General features: G+C 53.0%; 1 protein-coding gene across 2 annotated transcripts; it reads left to right on the top strand.

Moving 5' to 3' along the window:
• Window positions 1-47: 47 nt before the first annotated feature.
• LOC101795292 (aryl hydrocarbon receptor) lies at window positions 48-16,254 on the top strand. Of its 2 annotated transcripts, none has more exons than XM_038182517.2 (11): window positions 48-267; window positions 398-585; window positions 7,890-8,002; window positions 10,492-10,581; window positions 11,406-11,529; window positions 11,756-11,886; window positions 12,440-12,642; window positions 12,755-12,864; window positions 13,181-13,322; window positions 13,906-15,496; window positions 15,955-16,254. In XM_038182517.2, the coding sequence occupies exons 1-11, from the start codon at window positions 227-229 to the stop codon at window positions 16,102-16,104; spliced, it is 2,883 nt and encodes a 960-aa protein (XP_038038445.2). In that variant the 5' UTR covers window positions 48-226; the 3' UTR covers window positions 16,105-16,254. The 2 variants fall into 2 exon arrangements, with proteins under 2 accessions (XP_038038445.2, XP_038038446.2); XM_038182518.2 differs by lacking the exons at window positions 48-267; window positions 398-585 and adding exons at window positions 5,852-5,897; window positions 5,983-6,115.
• Window positions 16,255-22,376: the final 6,122 nt, after the last annotated feature.

The following is a 22,376-nucleotide window of genomic DNA, read 5'->3' as shown; positions in this document are numbered from 1 at the left end:
CCCCCTTTTCCCTTCCCCTCCCCTCCCCGGGCAGAGGCGGGGCCGCTCCCGCCGGGGTCGCTCCGGGTTGCGCCGCGCTCGGGGGGCGCCGCGCGGGTCCCGCTGCGCTCCGGGGCCGGCACAGCCGGGCAGGACCGAACCGGGCAGAGCCGAACCGGGCACGGCAGAGCTGGGCAGAGCCCAACCGGGCTGGGCAGAGCCGGGCAGAGCCGGGCAGAGCCGTGCCATGTACGCGGGGCGCAAGCGGCGGAAGCCGGCGCCCCGAGCGTGAGTGCGGGCGGGGAGCGGGGCTGGGGTCGGGGCTGGGAACGGGACCGGGACCGGCAATGGGACCGGGATCGGGACCGGGAGCGGTGGCGGTGCCCGCGGTGACACGGGCGGGTGGCTGTGCCGGCAGGGCTCGGGCTGCGGCGGCCGACGGCGGCAGGTCCAACCCGTCCAAGCGGCACCGGGAGCGGCTGAACCGGGAGCTGGAGCGGCTGGCGGCGCTGCTGCCCTTCCCCGCAGAGGTGGTGGCCGGCCTGGACAAGCTGTCGGTCCTGCGCCTCAGCGCCGGCTTCCTGCGAGCCAGGAGCTTCTTCAGCGGTGAGTGCCCGGCCGGAGCATCCCCGCGGCCCGTGGGCGTCTGTCCGTCCCTGGGTGTCTGTGCCGGTTCTTGTCACTTCGCCCTAACCGCAGCCACCCCAAGTGAGCAGGTGAGCAGCCCTACAGGTAGCCCCAAGCAGCAGCGCTGCACAACGCCCTCCGTTCTCCCTGTTTTTATTTTCTTTATATTTTTTTTTCTCCCCTAACGCTGGATTTTCTTGCTCTGACATGGCAAGAATGTCAGCCGCAAGGCTCCGGGAGATGCGCGCACGCCTCGCGCTTCGGGAAAAGCGGAGCCGGTGCCTGTTTGGAATTAGAGGGATCTCTAAAGATTACGTTGATTTTGTTTGTGGGTTCCACTGAAGTAGAAAATTGAAGTTTAGGCTGGAGGGTTTCTGCGAGATCCTGGGCTCAGGCTCTGGCAGGCACAGCCATGAGGATAGCGGCAGGCTGGGCAGCACAGTTGGGAAGTTTCTCAGTGCGAGTGACAATTTTCCCCCATTACAATAGCCTGGAGGAATGTTCCCTGTGCTGACGATGAAGAATTACCTGTGATGTGATTACGGTTTATTTGGGAACCTTTTAAAATACACCGTGTTAAAGACATTCCTGCATTCCACTGGGCTGTTATTGTAATTTGTAGGAGCCCACAGGAGGGGTATTTGGGCAGCACTGGATTTTCCTGTTGAAATACAAGTGGCTTAAAACACCACATGTGACCTCGGAAACATTTTTTTTTTAACCCCAAATCACTGAATATATTGAGTGTCTTTTTTTCTTTTTTTTTTTTCTTTTTCCTCCCCTTTTCCATTCTCTTTGAAACATCGCTTGTAGGATTGGCAGGCGGGCGAAATGAAAAATTAATGGCCGGGGAGAGCAGTTGTTTGCCTTGCAGCACGAGGTCGATTTGTTTGTTTGACCGTATCGCCTGCATTCTGCGCGCTGCTTGTGCCCTGGCAGGGAGCTGTGCTGCAAGGCTGCAGGCACTGCCCGGACCCCTCTGCACGGTGCCCAGTGGGGCACCTCGGACCCCCAGGAGCTCATCCTGCCTGCGAGGGTGCCTCCGAAGGGGCCGAGGCAGCAGGGCAGTGCTGGTGATCCTGGGGGCTGCAGAAGCACCGCAGGCTGCCGCGGGGTGGAGGTCCGTGGTGCAGTGTGGGCCTTGCCGGTCTCCTGAAACATGAATGATTTAAAAGCCTGAAGAATTTATAAAATGGAGGGGTGGCAGAGTGTTTCCTTAAAACAGCGGTTTCGAAATGGATGGTCTCACTGCAAAGCGTTGCACCAGAAGTTGTGGGGTGCTTTGGGGTTGTCCTCCTCCCTAGGGACGCTGTGCTGGGACAAGGAAAGCACAGGGTGACCCTGGGGGAGGATGGTCCTCCTGCCCCGTGAGGGGCCACCCCTGGCCAGGGCCATGCACCCAGGGGTCTGACATCCCTGTGGCCCCATCTCAGTTGGTTTGACTTCAGCAGCTGAGCTGTGAGTGTGTCTGGAGCTATGGGACGGGCATCTCTGGTTTAAGTCAGGTCACAGTGATTCGGGTGTGAGAGTGAGGGGATAAAGTCCCATCCTTTTTGATGTGAATGGTGCTTGAGCATTGAGGTAAGTCTCTTCTGCTGCTTAAAAAAAGTCTATTTTGTTTGTGTTTTTTTTGTTGTTTATTTTTTAAAGACTTTTGATTTAAATAATTTATCTTTAAAAACAACTCTGGGCAAGCCCATCTACAATATCAAGTGATTTTAAGTGACTTTAGTCCACTTCGGTGTGAATGCTGGAGTGATGCTACTCTCTGAGGTGCTGTGCTGAAGCTGAAGTAATACTCACCTTAGGAAGGCTTCTGCAGCATCCAAAATATGCTGCTTTTTCCTTCCTTTACTTTTTTGTTTGTTTGTTTGTTTTGGTTTTGGTCTCCCTTATGTTTTATTTTTTTCCCTTTGGCAAGGGAGAGAGTTCAAGGGGGCTGGCACAGCCGGGATCTGTCTGTCTGTCTGCTCGGTGCTGAGCCGTGAGAGCTGTGCAGCATCCTTGGGAATGCAAAGTGCGATCCCGAGGAAAAAGCTTTAGCTGCTGAGTGCTGACAAGTTCGGTGTGAGATCAGATCAGGAAAAAACAAGTGTTTTGGGGTCTCTTCTGGTTTATGGAGAGCCACCAGCCTGTCCCATAGGTGAATCAATCAATTCACCCAGCAGGTTTATGCCAGCTGCCATTTCTCCAGCCCCCTTCTTAAATAATTCATTGCAAGCCAGAAATGCTCTCGCCTCCAGGCTGTTGTTTCTCCCAAACGATTTGAAAATCAGTGACTTTTTAGTTTTATTTGAATATATTGATCTGTCTGTAGATGGTATATGGGGAAGCTTATATGGGCTCAAGGGACTAGAAAACAGATGGTGGATTCAGGATCACGGTCGCTGGTAAAATTTGGGGAATCTCTCTCATTTTGTTTCTGGTTCCCAATCATCTTCTGGACGTGTGACAAATTGTTCAAAATGCAGAGCAGGTTTCATAGGCTCTCATGAAGTACATTTGAAGTGCATTTGCATGGCACTGGTCGGGATGGACTATGTGACTTTGCTGTGGAAGCGACCTGTTCAGCTGGCAGAGCCACCGTGTGCAAGAAGCATCTGTGCTTTTACCTGAACATTGCTTTGGGGAGATATTGCCAAAAGGAGCCCCAGTCGGCTGCTGGCACCACGTGTGGCCATGCAGTCCCCTCTTGGCCACACCGCTCTGGGACAGCCTCGGCCCGCACATGATGCTGGCAGCTCGGCCCGGCGGTGCCTGGCTCCCCCTAATCCCTCCCCACGGGCCCAGCACGTGCCACCAGCCTGTGGGATCAGCCATGGGGTCTTGTGTGTTGCTTGGCCCGCTTGAAAGCCCAGGGGGTAGAGCCCAAAATGTGCCGGGGACCTGGTTTGGAGGAGGGTCTCTTGCAGCATGTGTCTGCCGCGTGCTGGGAGGCTCGTCCACACCGTGCTTCTTGCAGTGCCTCGTCCTGTGGTGAGCCCAGCTGCCCAGGGGTACAAGAGCTGACACCCCTCACACCCCGAGCACTCGTTTGCCCTCTGGGGGTACTTAGCAGTGCCTCTGAAACCTCTGTTATCAACAGTGAGCTCTTTGTCCGTTCACTTCATCGGCTCTCCATCGCCCGTGCGGTTCAGTCACCTACTGCGGGCAGCCGAAGCCCGAAAACCTAGGGGACAGTGTAAGAAAAATAAAGCCTAGTCCTGTGATCCCCCGGCTCCCTTGACTGCTAGGTAACGAGCTGGCTTCCAGGGGCGCTTTGAGCTGGGAGAGTCTTGTGACTTTCCTTAGGTAGGCCATTTCCCCGCCGCGTGCTTTCCTTGCCAAATCCTCTTCCCTGGGCCCCATGAGAATGTCTCCAGGAGGCTGCGGTGCAGCAGGGGCAGGGGGTGTCGCAGGCAGGACCTGCAGGAGGGCTGGGGGGGAATGCCAGGCCCTGGGGTGCAGGTCCTTGGTGGTCCCTGGGACGGGACACGTGTGCTGGAGAGCCCACAGGGGGTGCAGAGAGGTTCTGCAGAGCCGTCAGCACTGCTGGAAACAGCTGGAAGCCCAGCTTCGAATCCAGCTCCTGAACTCGCTGGAGGGAATCACAGCATGGTTTTTGTGCTCACAGACACCTTAAAGATCATCTCACCCCATCTTTCACCAGGCCAGGCTGCCCAAAGCCCTGTCCAGACTGGCTGTGAACACTCTGGTGGTGGGGCACCCACAGCTTCTCTGGGCAGCCTGTTCCAGGGCCTCACCACCCTCACCGTGAAAAAATTTCTTCCTTGCATCTTATCTGAACCTGCCCTTGTTTAGTTTAAAACCATTCCCCCTTCTCCCGTCACAGTTTGTGGGTTATCATCAAGGACTGTCATCGCTTGGAGGACTGTGGCTCGCCTGCGTTAGGAGCTTTCAAACCCTCCTAAGTGCTGGAAGAAGAAGGGAAAGCCTGGCACATCTTTGTCCTCTTTGTCCTTGTTTAAACCTCCGCTCGTGCTTCTCCCTTTGAGACCCATGTGCCTTCAGTGATGCAACAGGGACGTGTAGTGGAGGCCTCCTTGCTTTTAAAAGTGCAATTAGATCTTTTAACAGGATATTCATTATTCACCACGCGCTGTCACAGAACTGGCTGTGTCTGTACCGTTCAGACAAGGGATAAATAATTAATCCATTTAAAGAAATTGGTGCCAGTGGGGAGCTGTGGCAGGTATTATGAAACAGTAAGTAGCACTGCAGTATAACATTAAGGATAAGCAAGGGGAAGTTTGGGAAATATTTGCCAGTTGCTAGAAAATGGGCTCCACGCAGCACAATGGGGAGAAATGAAGTGATGTGTCAGCAAGCCGGGGAGGAGATGGCTCTGCTGCCCAGGGTCAGCAAATCCCTGCCTGCTTCTCTCGCCATTTCCTTGATGCTCTTTCCCTCTAGTGCGTTTCAAACCCTCCACATCAGGGGAGCAGCTCACTACTGCCGCTAAGTCACTTGGCATCCTTGCCTGAGGAATTTGCATCGGCTAGGGAGAGCTCAGTTCGTGACAAATCATAAAAAAATCAGTAATAATAATCCAGAACAGGATACACTTTACTGAGTGCATGTTCCTGTTCTTTGCTTCTCAAAGTAGCCGGAGACGTGTAAGCTTGTTGTGAGATGCGTGTGTTAAATCAGAGAGCACTGATCAGACTTGGCGTGCTGACAGTGTAGCGATGAGAGACGCTGGAGAGGCAGGTAGCGGTGCTCTGCCTGGCACTACAGCTGCGCTCCAGCTTTTCACCACTTGGTAATAACAACTCCCATCTCTGCTGGAAAATTGCAGAACCTCAAGAGCTTTTGTTTCTCTCTCTCTCTTTTTTTTTTTTTTTAAGCTTACAATATTCTGTTTCTTCTTTGCAAGCCAGTGCAGGAAAACAGTGTTGAGGTGTTATTTAATGCATGGGTGTGTGAGCAGAGCTGTGGGTTGTGCTGCCCGTGAGCTTCTCGAGGGGTGGCTATAAAAGGCAGATTGGGAAATACATTGGGAAATACATGAGGTTTTACTTCTGTATGAGTAAAAATCCTGCATTTGGAGAATTAGCAAAAGGAAGAAGGAAAGAGGCAGCTAGAAGTCAATTTTTTTGTAAAAGGACATCTCTCCTTCTCCCAACATCAGCTGAAACTAATAATTGGTATGCAGGTGTCCCTACCATTGCTTGCAGGTGGGTTTGGTGCTTTCTTGCCCTATTTAAATGATGCCAACAGCAGCAGGAAAACACTCTCTGTTACTGCTCTTGAAGAGCTGTGGAATGGTTGAGTTCTCTTCTGCCTCTCTTGTACTAACCCCTGGGTTATGTTTCAGAGGCTTCTTGCTTTCCTCCTCATGCTGTGGCTGATGCAAAATCCTGTTCTTGCTTCAAGGTTTTGCCTGTGTGGAGGGAAGGGAAGGGGGCTGGGAGATATCCTCTCAGAAATGTTAATACCAGCTTGTTGGTGCAGAGATTCCTCAGGTCCGCAAAGCCCTTGCAGGTTCAGGAGTTCACCGGCAAACCTGGTAGGTGGTGAGGTGTGCCTTCAGCCTCACGTGAAGCAGCTTCCCAAGGCTGGGACCCCTGGCTCCCAATCTACTGCTCCTGGGGGTGGCAGCTCTGCATGAGGATCACCATTCTTCCTGGCAGGGTCATTATGGGATGCTCCTGGGGGCTGTGGGGTGACCAGAGCACTCTTGAGGATGGCGGTAGCCTGCCAGGTTGTGCGTGGTGCAGTGGGGCTGTGAGCAGAAGTGGTAGAAATGCAATGCCCAGCCTGCCGTGGGAAGGCAGATTTTTCTTTCGCCACAATAAAAGTTTTTTTGTGGTAAAGTAGCCTGCAGGTCCTGGCTGGAGCTATTTGTTCTTTGGAGAAATAGCAGGAAAAATGTGCAAGCCTTTCCTCGCCTTCCTCCTCCAGCTGCCAGCAGCAAAGGCAATGCCAGTGGCTGGAGTGGCACGGTGCCAGATGTCCTCAGAAAAAGCCGCTCCTCTCCCTTTTTTTCTTTCCTGCAAAGGCCCTTCTGGGGTCATGCAGCAAGGGCGAAGCTCACGTCCTGTCTCCCCGCCGGATGCAGCTGGCGTGAAGGCAGGCGCTCCCCTGGGGATGAGCTTTCCCTGCTCGCCCAGGGTAGCGGGGATGGAGCCACGGCAGGATGCGGTGGTGGCTCTCCGCTCCATCAGCCTGATGTGCCACGACAGCCCTGCTGAATTGCTGACCCACGGGGCTGTTTATGGGGAGATGAAGCCTGGGGACACCAAGCAGGAGGCCTGCTCACAATGCCCACGGCCAAGAGCAGGTCTACGTGGGGTTCTGTGGGTGGCTTGATGCAAAAAGTGCTGTTTGGTGGAGGCTGGGGAAACCCTTGTGGGAAATGTGGTTTGGTGGCAGATGTTGGCACAGAGATAATGTGTCATCCTCTGATTTTAACTGCTGTCTGCTCTGGCCCCAAAGCTCGGGCAGCCCAGATGCTGATAGCGAAGTCTATTTTTAGTCAGTGCTTGTGATCCGAGTCCATTACTCACAAGTTTTCCTTCTGAAGGAAAATACCAAGCCATTACACCAGACCTCTTCAACCCTTCAGTCACTCTTTTATCAACCAGGTTTATTTTTATCATGCACCTCCGGCACAGCTGTCTGGGAGCTGGCAGGGGAGGAGGAAGACCTTTAATAATTCATAATCACTGCATCTTCCTCGCAGGGATCAGAAGGGCGAGTGGCTCTGCTTCCTGGGGCTGCTGGAAGGTGCTGCCCATGGTGTCCACAACATTGGTGCAGCCTTGCAGGGAGAGGTGTCTCTGTTCTTGTATGTGTGTGTTTTGCTGTGCTCTGCTGTGAGCTACGGCTTGTCTTAATTTGATTGCATAAACCCTCCTTAATGAGACAAATGATGAGAGATTTTTTTCCCAGCCCGTGAGCTCACTAAATGTGTCCTCTTGCAGTACGGGAGTGCAGGCGGTTGTTGGCAGACACAGGACCTCGTCGTTCTCCTGCTGATGCACGTCTGTCTTAGAGATCTCTGGCTTTAACTGCTCTTTACTTGGGGGTTGTTAAAGATCTGGGAATAAGGCTTAAAAAATAAAGGATAAAATAGGAATTTTGAGGTTATGGAGGGGTGGGGGGGAAATGTCCAGCTGAAGTCAGCTCTGGAGGGGTGAAGCAAAGGGCTGGCAGAGCTTCGCAGCTTCCCCGGGCAGCAGTGCCCAGCTTTGCAGGCAGGGCTGTGTTTTGGGTGCTGGTGTCGGTGACCTGGGAGCGTTACTGCAGCACTGACCTCCCTTCCCTCTGCTTTGCTGCAGTTGCTCTGAAGAACCACGGTGCCAACGAAGCAGAGAGGGATGGAGACCGTGACGGCAGCCCCGCTCCAGGCACGGCAGTGGCGGCAGTACCAGAGGGCGAGCTGCTCCTGCAGGTTAGTGGCTTCCTCCCCCTGGCAGATGCCTTCAAGGGCATTTTCCTCTCATCCCCTTCCCAGCTCCTTCGAGCTTTCCCAAAAAGCAGGCTGCTCTGTCACTTATTCCAGGACATTTTGGTGAAGCTTGTGGTGAGGTGGGAGGGAGCTGTCTGGTTCTTGATCTCCATTCACATATTTATTTGTCAGGACAGCCTTTTGCCATGGTTGCAAAACTTTTTCTACCTGCTGTAATGCCACCTGCAGCGGCTGGGATTGAGCTTCTGCTCAAAAGCATTTAAGAACTCTTCAGATCCCTGGGGCAGAGACTGTGTGTCGTCTCCCCTTTCCTTTTCCATCCTCCTGGGAGAAAACTGCCACCTGTAAATCAAAGGTGCCAGAGCCCCTTTATCTCAGTGGAAGCAGCCCTGGATGTCTGGGCGAGGACAGCCAGCTCTTCTCCTCTGCTGTGGTGTGCGAATGGGCTGTGGGTGTAATGCAGGAGCCAATTATAATTACTGTCTTGCCTGGTTGCTGGGGAGCCAGGATCTCGGTGCCTCGTGAGAGAAATGCTGGTTAATAACCAAAACCCCGAGGGGTTTGTGCTGTCAAAGCACAGAGCTGTGGGTGTAGCTGTACCGCGGGCAGCGGGGCTGGCCAGGGGTTGATGCCCTGCTCATCACACCCCTACCAGAGCTTGGGGCCGTCCTCGCAGAGGCACCAAATGAGGGGCTGAAAGCTCTGGCTTTAGCTTTGGCTCTCGCAGGGGCTCTCCCGTGGGATGCTGGATGTGGTACGTGGTCAGAATTTGCCTCTGTGCCATGGGGAAAAACTCCTCCAGTTTAAAAACCTTCATCTGCTCCGTCTGCCACCTTGGATGCCTGATATTCCTTTCTCTCATCACATGGCCCACCCTGTTCCTCCCCCTCTGCTCCTGAGGTTTTCCAGCCTTATGTTTTTGGTCTGTTCTTGTCACTAAGGTGGCCTTCAGCAGGCTCAGTCTGCCTGTTGGGTGGTGTGACAAGGAAGGACGGGGTGCTGCAAGACCTTGCTCGCTGCCACCGCGGTGAGACAGCGCCTCCAGAGCTGCTCAAAGGGTTAAAGTGCACTTGGCAGCACTAATTAACCTCTGCAGCGGATTCCCACACACTGAGATCAACCCCAGTAAATAGAGAGAGCGTTTGTGCCTGGCATAAAGGGAAGGAGAGGGGGGAGACGCGGACCTGGACAATGAAGCAGGAATTGGCAGCAACAATAGCCGGACTTGGCTGGGACGACGCGCTAGATCCTAATTAATCCTGATGTCTGTACATGACGAAGCGAGGGAAGCAGGACGGGGCTGGCTGCCCTGGCCTCCACCAGGTTAGTGGTACAGGGCGGGTTTTGGCTGTGCAACAACCAACTGGGACAGCTCCAAGGATGGCGGGGCAGCTCCTCTGCACCTCATAGTCCTCACGGATCTCCAGGGGCCAACGATGCTGTCCCCGGTCCCTTCCTGCCAGGGCAACACCCAAATTACCACCCAGGTTTGTGAGGCTGGTAGGAATGAGCCTTTCTGGGGGAGGACAGAGGCTCCGATGGCTCAGCCTGCAGGGGCAGAGGAGCCTGAGCATTTGTTTTATACGAGCAGGCCACAGCATTCAGCGAGCGCCTCCAGCTTCCTTGAGTGGAGGATGTGCACAGGCTCTTCTGGCACCCGGGGAGGCCAGCAGGGATGCAAACCTGGGAGCCAGCCAGACAGACACAGGTTAACCTTAAATGCAGCCCATGGGAAGTGCTTTTTTGATCCCCGATTGTCAAAAAGGCTTCTTTCCGCCAGAATACCAGAACGGACCCGTTCCTGATGGTGTCTGGATTCATTCTGCAACTGGTTCTCAGATCCGCATTCACTCTTTCTGAATCCGAGTGAGGATGGAAGCAAAGTTTTCCATCAGTTCCGATTAGGGAACGCTCGGGCAGCTGCATGGAAGAGAGCTACGTGACCTCAGGGAAACCCAGCAGAAGGCACTGTCTGCTTTCTGAGCGAGTGCAGCTCCGCTGGCATGGATCCCACTTCCCTCCAGTTGGCAGGATTTAACCGAGCGAGGCAGAACAGAGGAAATCTAAGAATAAGCTGTGGGCTTGACCTCTGCTAGTTAAAGCAGGATCGCTCCAGGTGGGGCAGAGCAGCAGAGATGGGGAGTCTCCTGCCTCCTTATTGCCCTCACAGGGTGTTTCTGCAAGGGGGAGAAGGAAATGCAGAGGATCAGCTGGCGCTGCCCAGGGCTGCTGTGCTACCGAGCAGGACCTGGAGATGTTCCTTCGCTCACAGCTCCTGGTGGGCCCAGCAGTGATATGTGGTTGGAAAGGCTTCATCTCCTCCCAGGGCTTCTGTGCTTTGTATTGTGTTTTGTCTTGGGGCAGTGGACTGGGGTGACCAGTGTTTGAGCAGAACGAAACGTGCAGCCCTGCTAGAAGAGGGTGATGTGAGCATGGCACACACCTGCAGACCTCCTCTCTCTCTCTCCTAGGCACTCAATGGCTTCGTGCTGGTGGTAACGTCAGAAGGGCTGATATTTTACTCCTCGCACACGATCCAGGACTACCTGGGATTTCATCAGGTTGGTGGAACACCGCTGGCTGGCAGCGATGGGTTTGCAGGGTGGATTTTCCCTTGGCAGTGGAAAATAGTCTGAAGTTCACTGTGGGGATTGCAGGGTCTTTGGAGGGTTGCATGTACAAGGAAGAAGGCAAGACCTTGTCTGTGGCTGCTGGGTGGCCTGACCCATTACCATGACCCCAGACCATCCCTTTTTTCTAGGGGCTCAAAAGTCATCACAGAGGGGAGCAGGGACTCAGACCTGCAATATACGAAGCCCTGTACCCTCTGTTTGAGTTCAGTGGCTTGGGAGTTGGAGATGTGAAGTGTCCTTGCTTCACTGAGCTCGAGAAATGAGAGAGTTAAGTGTCTGAAGAGGATCTTTGCAGGCACATTAGCAAAGCCTCATCTGGAAGAAAAACCTCATCTCAGTGGAATGGGGAGTTTCTTATCTTCTAAAAATGAAGTTTCTTGGTGCCCAAGAGACTGCAGGCTCCTGGGAGTGTGCACGGAGGCTAGGCTACAGACAGGGCTGTAATTCCTCCAGGGCAGACAGGCTGGGAACTGACTCGTTGCTTGTTGAGCATTCACACGGGGTTGTGTGAGTAGGAAGAGAAAATTCCTCTTTCTCACCATCCCAGCACTGCAGGGTCAGGGAAGTCAATTGGTCAGGGAAGATGGGAAGCACCACAATCTCCTTTGGAAGGACAGCTCCCCAGGGCCACTGCTCAGCCCTGCTTCCTCTCCACGCTTGTGCAGCAGGCAGCATTTGCCACGTAAGGCACCAAACATTGTGTTGGCTCAGTGTAGCAGGCCACGTCGCTCACACATTGCTTTTTCCTCTAGACAGATGTCATGCACCAGAGCGTCTTCGAGCTGATCCACAGTGAGGACCAGCAGGAATTCAGGCGCAACCTCCACTGGGCTCTCAGCCCGCCCCACGCTCCCGAGGGGGAGCCCTCTCCTGAAGGTAGGCACAGGCTGGGAAGCAGGAACAGCCAGCACGAGCTGCTCTGTTCCCTCTCTGCACTGTGGAACCAGCAACGAGCCGCATGGGGTTTGTGTCCTTGTGGCTCATCTAACACACCTTGGCTCTGCCGAGACTTCTGTCCCCATGCTCTGCAGATGCTCCAGTCCCCAGTGCTGCTGGGAGCCTCTGGCTCCTCTCTCAGCTCCTATCTTCCTATCTCCTGCAGGGAGGAAGAGTCTTGGCTCTTCTGCTGCTACCTACAAGCCTGATCAGCTGCCCCCAGAAAACTCTTCCTTTCTGGAAAGGAGCTTTGTGTGCCGGTTTCGCTGCCTCCTGGATAATTCCTCTGGCTTCCTGGTGAGTACAGGGCTGCTCTGCAGCAGGCTCCCCCCAAGGGCTTCGTGCTGCTGTTGGAGCTTAAAAGTTGGCCTTGAAGGACCTGGTGCTCTTTTCTGTTGTGTGTAGTATCTCCCTACCTCAAGAAGGAGATTTTTTGTGTTTTTTTTTTTCTTATATTTCATCTGTATGTACAACCTGTTCCTGAGGGATATGTTCCTCTCCTCTCAGAAGTACCAAATCTTAAACTAAATTGCTTTTTCTCCACGTGGGCCAGCAGTGGGGAGCTGCTGGGGGAGAAAGCAATGGGGAGCTGCTGCCCTGGGGAGCTGAGTGCAGCATCCCTCTAAAACCCTGTCTTATTTTAGAGGGGAGTACTGCCTGCGCTCACCTGGGAGTGGGGGATTTGCGAGGGTCAGCACTCCAGGAGCACCAGTTGGTGGGACCTGTGGTGTTACCCTGGCTGGGGCTGTGGGAGACCCATGCAGAACACGTGAACCTCCTCAGTTTGGAGGTTCACCTAAACTGAGTTCACCCAGTTCTGTGTGGCACTGACCTTTTCTTCCCTTTCTAGGCTCTAAACCTTCAAGGCAGGCTGAAATTCCTTCATGGGCAGAACAAAAGGTCTGAAGATGGGTCTGCACTCCCCCCCGAGCTTGCTCTTTTTGCTATCTCCACCCCGTTGCAGCCCCCATCCATCCTGGAGATCAGAACCAAGAACATGATCTTCAGGACAAAGCACAAGCTGGACTTCACCCCCTTGGCGTGTGATGCCAAGTAAGTGGCAGAGCTGAGCTGAGGGGTGATGCTGCATGCTTACTGCACGCTAGTTCGTGTTGTGCCTGGTGATTTCTGCCTCTCATCTGAGTCCATTCTTCCTCTTCTGCAGGGGGAAGATTGTTTTGGGCTACACTGAAGCAGAGCTGCGGATGTGTGGCACAGGCTACCAGTTCGTCCATGCTGCCGACATGCTGTACTGTGCCGAGAACCACGTCAGAAGTAAGAGTCCTTTTCCCTGGTCCCTACCTCTGAGGTTGGTACTATGGGCAGCTTCTTCAGCACTGTGTCAAGACAGGCCCATAGGGCGCTTTGCTTTACGCCTTGCTGTGATGCTCTTGTTGCTCTGTAGGGAGCTCGGGGTGGTGAGCAGTGAGGTTTATCTAGCCAGGGTGGTGTCCTCTGCATGTGCCAGCCAGGACATCCTTCAGCTGTGCTCCTGCTGCTTATCCCTGTGGGAAATGGCAGCATTGCTGGAGGCAGCCCTGCCTCAGGTGACGTGCTGATGGGCCCCTGTATGTGTGCTTCCTCCTGGCAGTGATGAGAACGGGGGAGAGCGGCCTGACGGTGTTCCGCCTGCTGACCAAGGACAAGCGCTGGAAGTGGGTGCAGGCCAACGCGCGGCTCGTCTACAAGAACGGCAAGCCCGAGTACATCCTCGTCACACAGAGACCCCTCGTGTGAGTGCTGGGCAGGATGCTCTATTTGTCCGTGCTCCTTCTGCCTTTTAAAGGAGAAGCTGTAAAATGCAGTGCTCTGATGCTCTTTCAGCCATGTGTCCCTCTGCAGGGCCCCTACAAGAAGGGGAGAGCACTGAGCAATGCTCATAGCCCTGCTCTGCTGTCCTAGGCTGACCCTGGTGGCTGCTGTGGGGACATGTGGGTGCAGGAGCAGCAGGGACCTCCGATTTGCCTGCAGGAGGGCAGCAGCCCTGCACCCCTGTCCTTGGGGTCTGCAGCACAGAGGAGAGGTGCAAAGGCTTGGCTTCTGTCTGGCTCCACTACCCTCTGCATTTTAAGCATCTGTTGGTTTTGCTACAGATGTTTGTGGGTTTTTTTATGCATGTATATATTTAAATATGTGTGCATTCATTTGCACATAAATGTGTGTGTGTGTACACATGGGACCATGTGTCCCACCAGTGCGCATGGGCTGGTTGTAGCAAAGGGGCTTTGGGTTTCGGGATTCACAGTTCTGCACTGCAGAAGCAGTTTATGGAGTGTGTGCACATACAGACCGTGGTCTCCTCTTCCTGCTCTGCAGAGATGAAGAAGGAGGAGAGCACCTTCGAAAACGGTCCATGCATCTTCCCTTCACCTTTGCTACTGGAGAAGCACTCTTGTACCAAAGCGCTTACCCTCTCCCAGGCTTCTCGGATGCTTTCCAGAGCAAAGGGAGGAGCAGCAAGCCCAAGAAGCCCTCCCACAGCAACGGAGGGCACTCCCAGAAGGACAGCATTGCCCCCTGTTCTTTGCTGGGTGCCGTGCTGCAGCAGGACAAGGCAGCGTACATCCCTCACCCATCTCCTGCACCTAGCCACTCATTCAGCAGCAGTTTCCTGGGCCACCTTGAGGACATGTCCTCGCTGGGTGCAGAAGGAGAGGCCCAGAGCATGGACACCGCTCTGATTTCCTCAAGGGAAGACAGCCTCAAAAAGGAGCTGGTGGATTTGCAGCGGGAGGACCCTCTCTTGGCCACCCTGGACTCTCTGTCCATTACCAGCGACGAGAGCTGCTCCAACAGCGAGTTCTTCAGTGCGCTGGAGAGCCTGGGGCTGAACGCTGAAGACCTGGAGCTCCTGCTGCTGGATGAGAAAATGCTGATGGTCAACATGGACCCTGCCCGCACCCCGAACCTGAGCGATTTCCTCACCAACAACAAGATCCTCTCCTACATCCATGCCAGGCTGGTGAACAAATCTGAGGGAGACCCCCAGGCCTGCCCCCTGCCAGTTGCCACCTCGAGCCCACCTGGAGGCTCAGCTGCATACCTGGCCCAGCAAACACAGCAGCCTGGTGTTGTCCCAGGCCAGGCCACTGCTCTGCTGTGGGATCAGCCCCTCCGTGAGGCACCAGGGCAGCCGTCCCCACTGCCCTTGAGGCCATCAGAGGCAGGGAAGGAGCCGTCTGGAGGCTTGCAGTGGAGGCCCGCTGGGGAGGAGAGCCTGCTCCGCTTGCTCCACCTAGCGCAGGGCACCCCGTGGGCCAAAGCTGCTAGCTCGCCCCTGGGAGCCCTGCACCCACAGGGGGTTCAGCAGCCAGAGGGTGGCTTCCCAGCCATGCATCCCACCCAAGGGGACATTCTCCAGACCTTCTCCTTGCCCAGCCAGTTCCAGGGACGTGGGGCACCCCCAAGGCAGCCAAAATGCAGGGCTGGCCGGTGCTTGCTGATGGACAGGTTGTGTGGCCACCGTTCCCCCTCTTCTCCACACTCCCTTCCCACGAGCAGCAATAGCCCGTGGCAGGACTATGTCTCCCCGCTCCTGACAACCCCAGCTCAGCCTGATTTTTGTGGCATCAGCCAGGACTTGATCTCCCAGCACCAGGGCTGCTTGGGTCCAGCACCTGGGCCTGGCGTGCCAGCAGTGGACTACAACCTAAACGGATTGTGCAGCGTGGAAACCCTTGGTTGTGGGGGGTCCCAGGAGGAGATGGTTCCATACTCTGGGTTTTTCCCCCCTTCCTCGTACCAGCTTATTCCTGAGAAGCAGCTGAGCCCCGTCCCCTCCATGCCCCAGTACCCTTTCCTGAGCCCCCCTGCAGAGTGTTTTGGCAGCATCAGCAGCGCGCTGGAGGCACCCAGGAATTCCTGTAGGGTGCACACCTCCGTGCTGAGCCTGGACACCAGATGTCAGGTAAGGGCCTCTCTGCTCCTGTGCTGGGATTTCTTGGGCGTCTTAGCACAGGAAAGGCACCTGTTGTGTTGGCAGGAATCACCCTGCTCTGCCAGTGCACGGCCAGAAAGACTTCAGAGGCTTTTCTTTGCACCAGGAGTTGCAGAGGGATCAGAACATGGGCTCTTCCCTTTAGAAGGTGTCTGGTGTCCACATGGTTTGTTTTGTTGTCCTTTCTGTGTAAGGAATAATTCCAGCCATGCTCTGGTAAGCTTTGATGGGTGTCACATCAGATGCTGATCTGCTGTCCCCTCTTACAGGCACAGAGATGAGGTCTGTCAGGGGGTTTCAGGTGCCTTAAATGTCCCCAGACAGGATCCACCAAGATTCTAATAAATTCTCTAGGTAGCTTCTTTACTGCTCTGCCAGTAAAACCCTGCCAAGTGCCTCAGCACCCTCTTTCCTCCCTCTTCTTGTAGCCTGACAGCAGCTGTGTTTTGCCTGGTGCTCAGATGGGGCTCCCTGGAGACGTGCCCAAAGGCAGCCCTGCTCCCTCCTGCAAGCTGCGCCCTCGTGCAGAAGTGCTGCCGGATCACCCCCACACCTCCAGCAATGACTTCTATCTCTAGGAGAGCAGGACCAGACCCAGCAAAGTGGGGTCATTCACTGGGGATGGAGCTGCCTTCCAGCTGTGGACAACAAACCTTCCCCTACCACGTGTGTCCTGTCCTGGCTCTTGATGCCTTGGCTTGGCTGTTTCCTGTGTTTTGTTGTATTGTTTTGCTGTATTGTGTGTGACATGCCCAGCTTGGCTGATAACCAGTTTCTCTTCTGGCTGACTGGGTCTGACCCTCTCTGTTCATTCTCAAGCGCCAGGAGCAGGCTGGCCTGTAAGCCATACCTTGTATTTGTGCCTAAAAAGACCGCAGGTAAGTAGTGGAGCTGGCTAACCTAAGGAAAAGGTTTCAGACTTGACAAAAAAAAAAGTTTTCAATAAAATAAAGTGTAATGATACTTGGTTTTAAGTACTGATATAGTGATATTTTCCCACAGAGAAGAAATGCAGCCCGTATGTATATAGCATGAGTTGACAGATATTCTTATGCCATTCCACTGGAGGAAAAAAGAGTCTCTTAGCTTCTGGCTTCCCAAAGGGTTGAAGTAGTGTCTTGTGGGATGGGACAAATAGACTGTTCAAAAGATCAGAAACATTGCAACTCTTTAAGACATCCGACAAAGCATCATCCCTCCCCTCCTCCTGTGTGTCCAGCTTTGGTTTCATGTTAACTTTCAATCCTTTTCTTTCAATAAATGGTTTTGGACCTCAGCCTTGGGCATCTCCCTTGCTGGTTGCATGTCTGTCCCTATTTTGAGCGTGTCAGGGTCCTGCAACAGACAGCGCAGGGCTGGGGCTTCAGGTGAGGGAAGAGGACAGAGCTCACCATGGTGTGAATGACAAGGCTGCAGCCTGTGCAGCTGAGGTGGTTACAAAGCCCTGCCTCTTGTATATAGCAGGTCAGTATTCTGCTGAAGTCGGTCACTGTGAAGTGAAGAGGTTGCTCTTACTATTGTGTGGTATGTATACAAAATAAGTTTCTTTTTTTTCCTATTTAAAAAAAAAAAACACAAACTGTTTTGAAATGAACTTAGAAACTTGATTGAGATGTATAAGTGTGTGGTTATGACAGATTACTGCAAGTCTTGTTTTGTTTTATCCTCCTGTGTGATATTCTGGCTTAAGAAGAATGCCTGGACCAGGCACTGTGCAGAACCAGCAGCTTCCTCTAGGCTGTTATAACATCTGTTATATACAGGAGTCTGAAATGTGAGCTTTTCTCAAAATTTGAGTGAAAATACCATTTTCTATGAGATTGGTCATGCAGCCCTATGTGTGTGTATGTATACGTGTGTATCTATACATATATATTTCCTTGTGTTGTCTTTTCAATCTGCAAATTAGAAAACAATGATGTTTTTGGTTTTCTGTATATTAGATCTTAAAGCATTCCCACTCTCACCCAGCACCTACTTTTCCATAACAAAATGAGGCAGTACGGTAAGATTCCTTGAGTTTGATGGAGACGTGTTGGGAAAATCAGTATTTTTACAGTGTATTGCCTCGCTCTGCTTTTCCTCTCTTTCTTCCCAAGGATCAGGCTGTGGATGACACCATGTGCCCTGATGGGACAGAGGGACATCACCACGGTGTCTGCTACCCAAAGTCATCCCATGCTGTGTTTTTGCGAGGTCTGCTGAGCAAAAGCCATCATCTCTGCAGTGGGAGGTGCCCTGCAGCCCACCACGAGCTCTCCAAGGAGGCCGGCACATCCATAATTCATCCCCAGCCCCATGCCAGCTGCTGCTCCTCCTCTCCTCAGCCTCACGACACCTATTTGCAAGCCCTGAGACCCCAGCTGGAGTGAAATCTCCCTCCTGAGTTGCAGCGAAGAAGCAGCCACTATCTGGCATCTGGGCAGCTGTGTCCTGAGCTGCACAGGAGGAGGCTGTGCTGTTGCTCTCTTGTTCTCACACCTCGAGATAGGAGATATGAGGTGAGGGAGGGGTCCTTCCCCACCTCAGCCAGTTTGGGATCCCTATACTGGCAGCAGGGAATGAGGCTGGCCTGGGAGCAATGGTGAGAGTGTCAGGACTGTCGTGTCCTGCTGGGTCACTGCTTCTTGGAGAGCAGGGGGCTGGCCATGGGCACAGCATCCTGCCCACTCCCTATTAGTGCTGCTGCAGGCAGGGACAGGGAAAGGGCACTTTGCTCTCTCCAGAGGCACAGAGAGAGCTGCCAGCCTGCCCCTCTTGCCTGCTTGCTTCCCCCCCAGGGCTTTTTTGTCTGCTCTTTCCATTGCCCCCACTCCCTACAGATAGAGAAGGCAGTGGGTTTCAAGCTGAGCATCCTCAGGAAGAGCCCCAAGATGGGAGGGAGGCTGGTTTTAGCTCTCAGCTTGTGGCTGTGTGGCAGCCACCAGCAGAGGGACCTTGGGTGCAGGATGTGCCCCTGGCTCACCCCGATCTGCAGCAGAGCAGCTCTAGGGGAGGGAGGTCAGCAGGGCCATCCTGAAACAGGGAAGGGGCCACTCTAGCACCTCTAACTACCTGCATGCCTCTACATCTTCATCTTTTCCCCTCGTGCCCATTGTTTTCCCAACCTGCAGTGAATGCAGCAAAAGGAGCTCCCTGGCTCGAGTCACCCGCGAGTGGTGATGCCCGCTGCCACACGTGGCCGTGCAGCCAGAAGCATCAGTCCCCAGGTAGCATCACGGAGGTGATCTCCCAGGGCCCCAAGGCAGTGGAGAACAAGGTAAATATTTCTATAAAAGCTCAGCTTGGTGTTTGCCCACACCACCTACATGCATCATCCATTACCCATGGGGGCTGGAGCCGTGGGCAGTAGAGCAGAAAGCTTTCTGATGGTCCGTGCATGAGAGATGAAGCCAGGAGTGGGAAGGCACCACTCGTCCATGCCTGGCTGGAGTCCTCCTTGCCTCCTGCTTTCTAATTAAAAAAACACCAGCTTAGATGAAGTTTTAAATCTTGTCTAATTGCAGGCACCTCAGAACACTGGGGACTTACTGTGCTTTGTACCCAACACTGAGTTGAGCAGTCAGTCTTCTACACAGCCTTCTATGTCTACAGTCTGCACATACAAGGTGTTAGATACCAATCATCTCCCCAAAAATATATTTGATATATTTTGATAAGCCCAAAGACTTACCAAGCTTGGCCAGTGACGTGAAGATACATATCAGTCATCGTCCTGGAAGGAATCGCCAGTGCACAGCTAGGAGGTACTTTTTAATAATGGGTTTATTATTGCTTATTACATTATCATTATCAATCTCATTATTTATTATTATTTTCTGGAAATAGGAAAGTCAGATTTGGACTTGCTGAAAGTTTTTGTGCTCTTTATAACAAATGTGTGTGTCACAAAATACAATCTGGGAACTAATGAGAAGTCTTTCTATAGGAAATGTTTTCAGATCTTCCATTTAATTATTACATACTGAAATTTACTTGTTTTCTTGATGGGTTTTAGAAAGCTACTGTCAAAACAACACTGTTTAGCCCTCACTGAAACATTTTTTCAACCCAGAGCATGCTTGTTTTTCTTTCATATTTCTTAGCTTCTGCAGAGTTCGAGGACACTTCAATTTTAGTTGGACATGAGGAACTATTTTTCCTCCTGGCATTGCAAGTAGATGAAAACCATCACTACATGGGATCGCCACATTACGTTAGGAGTGACCTAAATCATCAGAGGTGCCTGGGGACCAGCAACGGTGTATCTGAGATGGGTGAGGACCCAAGCTACTGACATAACTGTAAGCAAAGATGGTAAGACAGACAAGTCAGCCTCTCCTCTGCCTGTCTTGCAGGACATCGACACAGTGCCAGCAGACTGGAGAGGCAACAAGGAGTGTCCATCCTTCAGCAGATGTACTGCTGAGCAGTTAACTGGTGGAGCACAGCAGGTTGGGCTCTTCAGAGGTGCTCTCCAAGTTATAGTCATCCCACGTGGTTCAGTTCATCCTCAAAGGGAGGTCAGCTGCATTTTGCCAGGCCAACTTTAGCTCTGAATAGGAGTCTGCAGAAACAGGCCTTTGCTGCTTAACCAGGGGCAGGAGAGGGTTTCTCAGTTTGATCTGGGGTTGATAGATTTGGTCCTGCCCTTCAAGTATTCACCTGCAGTTAATTTTGGAATCGTTCCGCAAGGTGTGCTCACCAGCTGTTGACTTGGGTGTGTGCTCCTCTTCCCCAGGCAGGCAGAAAGGAGCATTCCCAGGAGCCCCGTGGGGTACAGGTGGTGCGCAGGGATGGGGCTCTCCAGCAGCTGCCCGCAAAGCACCACCAGCGGCACCCAGCACCCATGGGAGAGCAGGAGGAGGGCAGCGGGGTGCGGGGGGAGCTCAGCCCTCGCTTTCCCCTCAGCAGGGAATGAAGCTCCTGCAGTGAAGGAGGCTTTGAAGAAAGGGGGAATGGAAGCCAGGCGAGACCACGGCAAGCTGTGAAAGGAACAGGCCAAACATTAACGTGCTGGCTGTGCCCCTGTGGAGGTAATCTACTAGTTATTTTAGACTCCAGCTGGGAAAGCAGCTCTGATCCCAGCTTTTGCAATATCCTGTCAAGCCCGTGCTCCAAATCTGCTCCTGCTTGCTCTGAGCGAGGCAGGCCACGTGGTGAGAAGCTGCCAGCATCAATCGAGGTGAAGGACCTTTGTGCTGCTCCGTGCTGCTGGGTGAGTGTCTGTGCCTCACTCTCCATTTCAACACCAAAAATAGGCAACACTTCAAGGCTTTCTTGTGCTGATGGGGAATGTGGCAGGTGTCTCTGTGACAAGACTAAGAGGGCTTGGATAAAGATCCTGGCAGGGCCAGGAGGATCCATGCTGTGAGCCAGCCAGGTCTGGCTCTGGACAGGTTTGAAGATAGCACTAACTCCAGCTGCAGCTCCTTGGTACCTGACTTTCGCAGATATGACCTCCAGCCCCCCCATGGGTGGAGGAGCCCCCGGTGGAGCAGGGGGATGTGGCCTGGAGGAGGCTGCGTCGTGGTGCCGAGCTAACTACTGGTGTGAAACCACCACATCAGCCTGGCTGTCAGGACAAGTATCTCTCTGTGTGTACAGTGTGGTGGCATCCAGATTTTTGCTGTTTCAAGTCCCAGTACTAATTTGGTCTAGGCAATGATTGCCTGCAAATAACCAAGGAAGGTCATGAAGCAGACCCCAGGCTGGTAAAACCATCAGAGATAGCATCACTGCAGTAAAATCCAAGGTTTTGACTCCACTGTGGTGAATCAGAGCTAGTATATCATTGCTGGTTCACTCTTTAAATCTGAGAACATGAGCAAAATCTAGCCTGCTTGTGTCTGTGTTGCACTGAGTTCCTTCACACCCTCACTGTTCAGAGGGGTCTGGTGTCACTAAAGTAATGCAGATGGAGAGCCTTTGAGCCCCTTCACTTGCTTTTGGCCTGTGTGCTGGAAATAGATGGGAAAGATGCTCAAAGCTGAGATCTTCCACGCTCATCAGCAGCTCCTTCAGCAGTATTTCTGCTCTGTCATTAGGTCTGGAGTTAATTAAGAGCCAGTAGCTGGACTTCAGCATTGCAGAACATATCCCTGGGCATCCCGGTCACTTGCTTGAAGCATGTTTTGGCAGTGAGATCAACCTCGCTGATTTCTCAGCGATGTTCCTCAAGCACCAAGACCAGGCTGAAACAACTGCAAGGGCTGCAGGTCCTCAGATCCCACATGGACCTAAAACCTTACACCTCTTACCCTGTTTCGCCTGGGTCGTGCTTTGGTTTGGTGTGTTCTCAGAGCTGGGTCAAGAAGTTCTTTTTGGAGTTTGGCTTCCTTCTTTGTTTTCAGTATGAAAAAAAGCAACACTCAGCTGTTTTGTTTTGTTTTCTGGGAGAAGGGATGGAAAGAAATTGGATTAAAGCAACCTTAGCTTTTCTAGCCAAGTTGTTTAAGCAAGATAAGTCTTTACATCCTTTGAAATACATTAAGTGTGGCTCCAGGGGCCATTGTGAAGACTCAGCACTGCAAAAATGCAGATTTCAGGAAAAGCCTTATGCACTGTGACAGATTAAAGTACCCCCGAAGGGCATTCGCTCAGGCAGAAGCACATCTTATTTGAAGTATATTATGAATGAGACAGGAGAATGTTTCTGTTGTTGTTTTTTTGTTTTGTTTTGTTTTCCTGAAGATGGGCAGCGGATCAATTAAGCAGAGCAGAGGGCACGGAGCAGCTCAGTTTGCAAAAGGGCAACGCACAGAGAAGGCGCCTACATCCTGTCTGGCTCCCGGCCTGTCCTTCTCCTCCCTGCTGAGACGGAGTTGAGGTATTAGGCTTCGTGATCTCAAGCACCTGTGGTTTGTGGCAT

The sequence above is a fragment of the Anas platyrhynchos genome, chromosome 7 (assembly GCF_047663525.1).
Source record: "Anas platyrhynchos isolate ZD024472 breed Pekin duck chromosome 7, IASCAAS_PekinDuck_T2T, whole genome shotgun sequence".
NCBI classification, from domain to species: Eukaryota; Metazoa; Chordata; class Aves; order Anseriformes; family Anatidae; genus Anas; species Anas platyrhynchos.
This window is presented reverse-complemented; position numbering and strand designations above follow the sequence as displayed.